The 11,487-nt window shown below is 30.4% G+C and overlaps 1 protein-coding gene across 1 annotated transcript in view; it reads left to right on the forward strand.

Annotated features, from left to right (window-relative positions):
• Nucleotides 1–11,192, forward strand: part of LOC113054761 (myosin-IIIb-like) — a 46,481-nt gene extending 35,289 nt beyond the window's left edge. The window contains exons 19-30 of the mRNA XM_026220540.1: nt 1,070–1,155; nt 1,224–1,271; nt 1,403–1,450; nt 2,711–2,802; nt 4,181–4,342; nt 4,426–4,544; nt 6,746–6,927; nt 7,790–7,879; nt 8,994–9,159; nt 9,241–9,564; nt 10,696–10,747; nt 10,983–11,192. Of these exons, the coding sequence (XP_026076325.1) occupies nt 1,070–1,155; nt 1,224–1,271; nt 1,403–1,450; nt 2,711–2,802; nt 4,181–4,342; nt 4,426–4,544; nt 6,746–6,927; nt 7,790–7,879; nt 8,994–9,159; nt 9,241–9,564; nt 10,696–10,747; nt 10,983–10,990 (1,377 nt within the window). The 3' untranslated portion in view covers nt 10,991–11,192. The remainder of the gene's footprint in view (nt 1–1,069; nt 1,156–1,223; nt 1,272–1,402; nt 1,451–2,710; nt 2,803–4,180; nt 4,343–4,425; nt 4,545–6,745; nt 6,928–7,789; nt 7,880–8,993; nt 9,160–9,240; nt 9,565–10,695; nt 10,748–10,982) is intronic.
• The last annotated feature ends 295 nt before the right edge of the window (nt 11,193–11,487 follow it).

Below are 11,487 nucleotides of genomic sequence, written 5' to 3' on the forward strand. Positions count from 1 at the left end.
GTCTGCGTCTGTCCTCTTTTATTTTCCACTGTGGAGCCGAATGCATTCTCAGATTTCAGAGCACCATGAAGCCTTTCAATGCTGTTATGTCCAAGTCCCTCTAATGATACAGGAGCCGCTAAATGTGTGTTTAAGGGCCAGTTTGGACTAAACACTGTATTAAGCCATTATCTTGTTGGAGCTATGAGTTCAATGACACATCTCTGTGTTGTGTAGATAATAGTTAGACACCTGCCAACACTATGTTAGTGTTCTAGGTGGCTGCTAATAGCAGTCAGTAAGAAATAAACAACAGCAGCTTTTGTTTTGTGTCCATCCTGAAGCAGTTTGTGTCTGTCTGTGCATGTATGTTTACACACAAACAGTTCTTAAGTCACATGATCAGATGACGTACAGCCTTGTGTTCAGTTCATCAGCAGGACTGTAAAAACTGTGTCTGTGAAACACCTGCTGGACATTTGTGGAAGTGCAGCTTGCAGCCTTTAATAATAATTGATCATATATATTATATTATTTAGAATAAAACTACTTATTTTTATTTTAATATGAAATGTAATATTACGCAATATATATGTAACTTACATTTATATTTTATTTTAATATGAAATTTAATATATATATATATATATATATATGTGTGTGTGTGTGTGTGTGTGTTTTATTTCATGTTAAACTAAAATGTATATTTTAGATAATATATATATTATGTGTCATATATAATAACTATTTTAAAATAAATATTTATATTATAGATATAGATGTTTATATTAATATAAAATATATAATACATATATAACTTTAATTTTTACTATTATTAAATGTAAATATTTATGCTCTTATAAAATTTACTATTAATAAAAAATCTGTATTTTATATATAATAAATGTTATGTATATAATAAATATTTTTTATATAATTGTGTTTATACGTGTTTATGTATACAATTAAATATATAATAAAATGTATATTATACAATTATATATTACAATAATAATAATATACATTCATTCATTTATTATATTTATTTAATGCATTATATAAATGCATTTTCTCTTCCCATCCTCTGTAGCTGAGATACAATGGTCTGATGGAAACCATCCGAATCCGGCGGGACGGTTTCTCGTGGCGTCCGAAGTTCAGGGAGTTTGCCGAGAGGTTCGTGTTCAGGCTGAAACTGACATTTTCTGAGCGCAGAGCATCAGACTCATGTTTCTGTCCTGTAGGTACAACATTGTGCTGCTGAAACCAGATCTCCCGCTGGACAAAAACAGGTGTGAACTACACATACATCAGAGATCATGTGCACAAAGAAATGCAGAAAGAAAGTTTCCACCTAGATGCATAAAAACTTACTGTTAATACATCTCAGTTAATACGGATCATTTGGCTTGTTTTCTTTCAGTTGCATGTCGATCCTGAACAGCACTGGACTCTCTGGTTGGAAGTGTGGGTGAGTTTGAGCAATCATGAGCATTATTAGCGGTATTTGAGACATGCATCACAATTATTATTTGTTCTTATTCCGGTTTAATGATTTAAACAAAACCCTAACCACCATTCTGCAAATGTAAGGAAAAATGAAATATAAAACAGGTCAAAATTTTATTATAATATAATATAATGTACATAAATTAACTATTTAATAATTTATAAAATTATATGTGTAAATATATGTCAAATATAACATTATTTTTTTTTTATATATTTATTATTTACATTCTTTTAATAAATATAGTAAATATAACATTACAATCTAAAAGAAAATATGATAAATATACATAAATTAACTGTTTAATAATTTATGAAATTATATTATATTATGTGTGTGTTTACATATATAATAAATAACATGAAAAATATATAAATTATAAAAAAATATATATATAACATGAATTCAAATTTAATAAATAATAGTAAAATAATATAATATTCATATATTTAATTTATTAATTTATTTAATATGCATGTGTGTAATTATTAAAAATATTACATAAATATTTACATTTAAAAATAATATTAAAAAGATATGATAAATATACATAAATTTATTTAATAATTTATTAAATTATATTGTGTGTGTGTTAATATGTAATATATAACATGTAAAAAAAAGATTATTAAAAACATTTAAATAAATATAACATTTATTAAAATATAATGAATAATAATAAAATAATATAATAAATATACATATATTTAATAATGTATTAATTTATTTAATATGCATGTGTGTAATTATTAGAAATGTTACATAAATATGAATATTTTACATAATTTGTTTTACATTTCGTGTAAATTTATTTTTAATAGTTACACATTATTGTTTTAATAATATATGTATTGCACTACATTACATTTTTAAATATTTTATACACTTATTAAATAAGTGATGTAATATTTGCCTGCACATTTAGTCATTTAGCAGACACTTTTATCCAAAGCAACCTAGAAATGAGGATGACAGACGCAGTCAAACTAACAAAACAGCAATATTTAAATATTAAGTATACAATTACTACTGCAATGAAAAGAGCTTGACATGAAAACGAATAGTTATCTTCTAAAATGCAGAAAATAAAATCCATGCCTTTCTGATGTTCAAATCTAGATTTCGTTTTTGGCTTGACCGTTTAGTGATAGGATGAAATGAACTGATTGAATGCTGATAGTATTGACGTTTCCCAGCAGTCGTCTTGTGCTGCTCTTTCAGGTCGTCCCGCTTGTTTTTTAAGTACTGGCACCAGGAGCAGTTGTCTCGTCTGCTGGAGAGACTGGGACGAGCGGCGCTTGTCATTCAGAAGAGTGAGGAGCTGTTCCTTCTTTGTGTATTTCATCCTCATAATGTTTCATCAAAGGTCACAAGTCTGTTTTCTATTCTCTGACACACAGCTGGAGTTAAACCGTCACTGTACCTTTAAGACTTTTGTATGTAAATGACCTGTTATTATTCATTAACCCCTTCATCCTGGTATAGTTGTTATTATTTGTTTTAATATGTAAATATGAGCGGTCATTACACTATTTATATAATCCTCCCATATTTATTTAATAATTAATAATGCGTGTGTTTGATCAGAGGCAAAGTAAGAATAACACTGTGGAATATTTTTACAATTTAAAATAAGTGTTTTCTATTGGAATATATTGTAAAATATAATTTATTTTTATGATCAACGCTGAATTTTCAGGTTGTGCTGCATTTATTTAAAGTGGATGTCTTTTGTAACATTATAAATTTAGCTTTTGATCGATTCGATGTGTACCTGAGGAATAAAAATATTTTTTATTATTAAATTAAAATTAATTTCATTTTAAAAAAGCAGCATAACAGAAATGTTTCTTGTGCAGTAAATAATCATATTTTCATGATTTCTGAAGATCATGTGACACTGAAGAAAGAAGACTGGAGAAATGATGCTGAAAATACAACTTTGATCACAGGAATAAATTACATTGTAGCAGATATTACAATAGAATTTTTTTTTTATTAAATAGTAAAAAATATTTAAGTTTTTACTGTATCTATTATCAAATAAATGCAGCCTTAATGTACAGAAGATAAGTAATTATTCCATAATTATTCTGTATTTTTTCCAAAAGTTTCACCTTTTGACTGTGTGTTCTGAAAGTAAAAGTGTGTGGCTTTACACGGTCATGAGGATCTGAAACACTGTGTAACACACACACACACACACACACACACAGGCGCTGTTAGTAAGTGATTATATCACACTAGAGACGTCTTGAAGCTATACATTAATGTATACTTTTGAATGAAGTGTAAACATGATATGTGCTTGGTGTGTTTAATACCGTATTTTCCGGACTATAAGTCGCCCTTTTTTCATAGTTTGGCTGGTCCTGTGACTTATAGTCAGATGCGACTTATTTATCAAAATTAATTTGACATGAACCGAGAGAAATGAACCAAGAGAAAACATTACCGTCTCCAGCCGCCAGAGGGCGCTCTATGTCTTCAGTGTAGACTGCAGGAGCACTGAGCAGCACAGAGCGCCCTCTGGCGGCTGGAGACGGTAATGTTTTCTCTTGGTTCTAAATAAATGCGACTTATGTTTTTTTTCCTCATCATGATGTATTTTTGGACTGATGCGACTTATACTCAGGTGCGACTTATAGTCCCGAAAAATACTGGTACTTGACAGTGTGTGTTGTTGTGTAGATTACCGAGCGAGGATCTGTCGGAGGAGGTATCTGTCTCTGCTGGAGAAGATCCAGAGACAGCGTCAGGCTCAGCGTGAGGAAGAGGAAGAGGAGGAGAGGAGGAGACAGCAGCTGGAGGACGAGAGGAAGAGGCGTCTGGAGCTGGAGCAGGAGAACCGGCGTAAGAACTGAGCGGCTCTGGTGCTGAAGGCAGTGTGTGTGTGTGTGTGTGTTAAAGCCCTGTGTGTGTGTGTGTGTGTGCAGGACCAGTGCCTCTGCCGAGGAGGAAGATGCCGGAGCCCAAGCCGCGTTCGGTGCTGAGCAGCGTCCTGAAAGCAGCTCTTCTGACACCTGTGCCTCGGCCTCGCAGCAAGCTGACTGAGGTGTGACATCACTTCCTGATCCTGTCAAACACTTCCTCTGGATTTATGAGATTACCTCCTCAACCTAGCAATTTAAAGATATGTGCCAAGATACATATCTAGACTGTGTTAGATATCAAACATGTTTCACAGCCGATAACCCTTCATCATCATCATCATCATCCATTCATATAAAACTGTTATTATAAATAGTAAAAAGTCACATTAATTTTAATAATAAATACATCCATATAAATAATATAATAATAAACATTATGATTATGATCATATTGAAATTATTATTATTTATAATAATGTTATCATATTTTATTCATACAAAAACATTGTTTACTATTTATTATTATTAGTAATATTATAAATAGTAAATAATCACGTTTATATAAATAATTATAAATACATTAATACAAATAATAAATAATATAATAATTACAATTATGATGATCATATTGAAACTTTATTATTATTAATAATTTATACTATATTCATATTCATACAAAACATTTTTGTTTATTTACTATTTACTATTTATTATTATTAGTGTTATTATAAATAGTAAAGTCACATGTATATGAATAATAATAAATACATCCATATAAATAATATAATAATAAACATTATGATTATGATCATATTGAAAATTATTATTATTAATAATAATGTTACCATATTTTATTCATACCAAAACATGTTTACTATTTATTATTATTAGTGTTATTATAAATAGTAAATAGTCACATTTATATTAATAATAATAAATGCATTCATACAAATAATAAGTGATATAATAATTATGATGATGATGATGATGATATTAAAACATATTACTATTATTAATAATACTGTTATAATATCTTATTGATACAAAACAAATTATTTTGACTAAATACTATTTATAATAACACTAATAATAATAAATAATCACATTTATATTAATAATAATAAACGCATTCATACAAATAATAAATAATAATATTACAATAATGGTTATGATGATGATCACATTAAACATTATTATTATTATTAATAATAATAATATTATCATATTTATTCATACAAAACATTTGTTTATTCATATTAGTATTAATTTAAATAAATTTGTATTAATAATAATAAATGCTTAATTCATAAAAATAATGAATGAAATATATAATGATAATATATTATTATTATCATTGTTATTATTAATGTTTTAATATTTTATTCACACAATGTATGTGTTAACATTCTATTATTTAAATAGATTTAATCAACCAATAAAATATTAATTATTTTATTAATAATAATAATAATACTTATAAATATTTACAAACAATATATATTTATATTTATTATTAAGCAGTGCTATTTGAATATTGTTGATGATATGTTGTTCTTGTTAATTAGAATTTTTATATGTTCAGTTTAAATTTCTGTAGTTAGTTAATTTCCGTTTCTTCTGTTTAAACATCTCTGTAGTCTGTCATGATTCTGCCTTTGTGTCCTTGATTTTCCCTAGTCTTGAGGCAGGATCATGACAGACCCGTGTTTTTTGTACAAGCACATGGCCTTGCCTTTGGGCCATGTGCTTGTGTTGTCTCGTTCCCTTGCCCCGCCCCCTTTGTTAACCTAGTCGTGTCTTGATTGTCCCATCTGTGCCACCTGTCGTGTCTTGATTGTTCCCCCATTTAGATCTCCTAGTGTGCTCTGTCTTGCGTCGGTTCATTGTTTCACATATGTATTCCTACTGGTCAGTCTTGTGAGAAGTTTACCCTTGTAACCCCCTTTGAGAAGTCTTTGTATTAACGTGAGTGTTTGTTTGTAGTTAGTGTTTAAGAGTTTGTTTTTTCATGTCAATCCTGTCCTGTTAAGTTGTTTTGTTTCTGGCCTAGCCGTTGTTTTCCCCCTCGTGGGTTTTTGTTTTTCCCCTTTTTGTAAATAAACCCCTTGTTTTGTGATTCCCTGTCTGCACTTGAGTTCCTCCTTGCCTAACCCTGACATAGTCTGTATTAATTTTGATTTCAGTTAATTTGAGTTCTTTTAGCACTTCAAATTAAACTAAACTGAAATAAATGTTGCCTTGTATATGTTTTGAACGTATATGATGTTCCAGTCTTTTATGGTTTGTTTACAGTTCACAGTAATAACCCTGACTTTAAGTCTCACTCGTTTTCTTTTTTTGTTGTTTGTTTGTTTGTTTGTTTGTTTGTTTTGTTTGTGGTCAGGCGACTCCGTGTGATAACGAGCTGAATGCTTCTCTGATGCTTCAGCCGATCGATGAAGAGCGAATGAAAGAGAAACACCTGAAGAAGACCAACACCATCCGCTGGTTCAAAGAGACGCAGGAGCGAAAGCTGACCAGAGATGGAGGTTTCCCAAACTGGTTCCACGGCATGATCTCACGCAGGTGCGCTTCATCACACACACACACACACACACACATGTTTGTTTTTGTGTAAAGTGTGTTCATCCCATAGGCGTAATGATTTTTATACTGTACAAACTGTATATTCTATGGCCCTTCACCAACCCTACACCTAACCCTAACCCTCACAGGAAACTTTGTGCATTTTTACTTTCTCAAAAAAACTCATTCTGTATGATTTATAAGCGTTTTGAAAAATGGGGACATGGTTATGTCTTCATTAGTCACCCTCTCCTTGTAATACCTGTGTCATACCCATGACATTATACAGAGATGTGTCCTGATATGATACAAAAACATGCCCACACACACACAGACACACACACACACACAGACACACACACACACACAGACACAGACACACACACACACACACACACAGACACACACACACACAGACACACACACAGACACACACACACACACACACACTCTCACACTCTCACACTCTCACACTCACACACACGCACTCTCACACACACAGACACAGACACACACACTCACAGATACACACACACACACACACTCTCACACACACACACACACACTCACACAGACACACTCACACACAGACACACACACTCACAGATACACACACACACACACACACACTCTCTCACACACACACTCACACACACACACACTCACACACACACACAGACACAGACACACTCACACACACTCTCACACACAGACAGACACTCACACACACACACTCACACACACACACACACACTCACACACACACACACACACACACTCTCACGCACACAGACAGACACGCACACACACTCACACACACACACACAGTCATCATGCACTGACTGTACCCTTGGCTTCTCAGACGAGCAGAAGATCTCCTGATCCACAAACCTCTCGGCTGCTTCTTGGTGCGCGTGGGTCAGAGTCGGGAAGGTTACACACTGAGCTACAGGTATAACACGTTCTGTCATAACACGTCCAAAATCACAATAAATAGTATAAATAAAATTTGTTATTGTTATTATTATTATTACTCATTTAAGTAACATTTGCATTTTGCTATTTATTTTTAACAATATATTTTATTTATATTTTATTCGATTAAATTAGATTATTTTAATAGTGTTAGAAATAGAAACATTTGTTTAATTGTTGTTGATGTATGTTTATTTATTTTTTATGTATATGTGTATTTTTGTTCATTGATTGATTTGTAAACATGTCTGCTGTTATCTTTTTATTATTAGTATTGTTATCAGTAATAACTTAAATTTTATATAAAGAAAAAATTAAGTAATAAGATAATGTAAAATATAATTTAAATAATAGTATTTCTGTTAATAATAATTACACATGAATAAAATTAAATAACTATATGCTTATGTAATGAATAATAATTATTATTGTCTTATTTATCATTAGTATTATTATCAGTAATATCATAAATTTTATATAAATAGTTACAATGTTATAATAATAATAATAATAATAATATAATTGTAAAATATTTTAATAGTATTTCTATTATTAATAATAATAATAAATACTTATACGTTTAAATAACTGAAATATTCCAATTACAAATAATAATTTTTGTCATTATTGTAGTCTTATTATTAGTTTTGTTATCAGTAATAACACTAATTTTATATAAATAATTATAATGTGATGATAATATAATTGTAAAATATTTTTAAATTATAGTATTTCTATAAATAATAATAATAAATACATATATGTTTAAATAACTGAAATATTCCAATTATAAATAATTATTAAAATTATAAAAATTTTATTAAAAAATTTATTAAAAATAATTAATAACATTATATAATAATTATAATGTGATAATAGTATAATTGTAACATATTTTAAATATTATTTATATTAATAATAATAATATTAAATAAATATAATAACAATATGCAAAAACTAAACTATTTTTGTTGTTTAATTACTATAATCCTTGTACAGTAATTATTTTCCTTATGTTGTTGATGTATACTGATTTATTTGTGCTGGTTGATTGTAAACGTGTGCTGGGGTTGTCTTCTGATGTGTATCAGGGGATCTGATCGCTGTCGTCACTATATGGTGGAGATGCAGAGCAATGGGAAGTATGTGATCCTCGGGGAGGATCGAGCTCATTCCTCTCTCACAGATCTGGTCCAGTATCACACTCAGGTGGTCATCCAGCCCTTCATGGAGCTGCTGACGGTGCCCTGCGGTCAGGTGAGTGTCCTGCGCTCCTCTCACAGCTGTGTGTTCAGTGGAGAGAGAGAATAACACTGGTGTGTGTGTGTGTGTGTGCAGATGTGTGATCAGGAGCCAGACTACGAGGAGCTCAAAGCTTGTTCATCATCATCATCGTCGTATGCTGTGAAGCGTCCCACTGAGGATCAGGACATGGACACAGGTTCACATAAAGTGCACTTAGAGATGCAGAGGCTCTTCCTGCCGGCGGGAGAAAGCTCTCATAAACCAGCGGAGCTCAAGCGCGTCTCTGACCGCCGCAGACGAGTCGAAGCCGCTCCGATGGAGCACAAGGACGAGGATCCGACCGGAGAGAGGAGACCGTTCCCACGACTCTATCCCTCCATACGACTGGCCATGAGAGAAATCCAGCAGATCCAGCAGGTGCAGACACACACGCACACACACAGGAGAAACAGACCGGGGCTAGTTGTCACACTTTAAACTCCACTAAACAATTCTTTATTTCTAGAAAAAGCTATTTTTCACAATTCTTTGAGCAACACATGTATATTCTACAAATATTTAAAAAAATAGTATTTATTTATATAAGAAATACATTTGAATAAAGAAAGAGTATATATTGATATAAATAACAATAAATATTAGTCGTGGTTGTAGTATCATTATTATAAGTAACAATAATGTGCAAAAAATGTAATTAATAACGATTATAATAATATTTAATATTTACATTTAATAAAAATGTTCAATTAAATGTTTAATAATGATAATATATATTGTATAAAATTTTTTTACATTTATGTAAATAATATATGTTTCAATAAATTAATAATTGTATAGTATGTATTTAAATTCATAATGATAATGTTAAAACACACACACACACACACACAATTTGATTAAATAGTATACATTTATATTATTAATAATATGCATTTTATATATATATATATATATATATATATGCATTATATATATATATATATATATATATATATATATATATATATATATATATAATTAAAATATATATTAATATATATATATATAATTAAATATTTTATAATAATTATGGCAACATTGTACAAATATTATAAAAAATATTACTTGCATAAATAATAATGATAGTAATTACAATAATAAGTACATTTGATTAAATAGTATACATTTGTATTATTAATAATATTAATATACATTATAATATATATAATATAAAATCAAATAAATACTTTTTATAATAATAATGCGTATAATATAAAATTATATTATTATAATATACAAATTTTTAACATAAATAATAATTAATACATCTGAATGAGTAAATATACATTGTGTGTGTGTATATATATATATATATAACTTTTGTTTTACTCTTGATAGTACAGCTGCAGTTGTTCTCACACAATATTTCAATACTTTTCAATAGATTCTGTGTGAACTGAAGAGCTGTGTTTGTTCTTGTTCAGACAAAAGCACACTGAACTGAATCTCTTCCCTAAACTGGATTTTCGCCAGTGTTTCATGTTGTTTCAACTTCCCGTGTTTTCCCAGCACTCCCAGCAGATCCCAGATCAGATCCCAGTGTCCTCCAGGAAGCGGACGGGTGAGTGATCCACATTCATCCACAAACCACAGCTTCAGAAGAGCTACAAACAGCTCATTATTCTTCAATACATGCTGGTCGATTTCACAGGACTTATAATAAATCATATCAACTACTGTTATGATCATCTTAGAGTTTGAAAGCCCCAGATATCATCATTTAAAAATCAATGTGATTTGAACTCATTCCTGTTTTTTTATCTAATCTGTAAATGTATTATATGTCTTTGTTTCAGATGCATGACACTGTGGAGATTTTGATGCTGCTATCCATGGTTTTATTTGAGATTTTTAGGTGTATTTAATTGTGAAATGGTAGTTTTGTCCTGGTGAAAACTACACAGAGATTTGACTGATGTTTAACTTAATGGAGTTGTAATCTGATGTATTTGTATTTAATGTAAATGATGTTTTAGGTGATTGAATAAAGGCTTTTATTCGATACACTACGGCTCTGTCTGGTTGAAGTGCATGAATGAAGTGTGATCAGATCTGATAGGAGGAGTTTGAACGGCTGTATAAGAGTGTGTCTCAGTCTCAGATCTCCCAGGATTCACAGCTGATCTCACTGATCTTCAGATGGAGCTCCTCGTGTTTGGGATTTTGCTCTCGGCCACCTTCAGCGCCATTCAAGGTAAAAGTTTTTATTTTCTATCTGTCTATACATTCATCCATCCATCCACTATATATATATATATATATATATTTATTATGTGTGTGATTTTGATTGCATGTAATATA

This window comes from Carassius auratus, chromosome 35, assembly GCF_003368295.1.
Source record: "Carassius auratus strain Wakin chromosome 35, ASM336829v1, whole genome shotgun sequence".
Classification (NCBI taxonomy): Eukaryota; Metazoa; Chordata; class Actinopteri; order Cypriniformes; family Cyprinidae; genus Carassius; species Carassius auratus.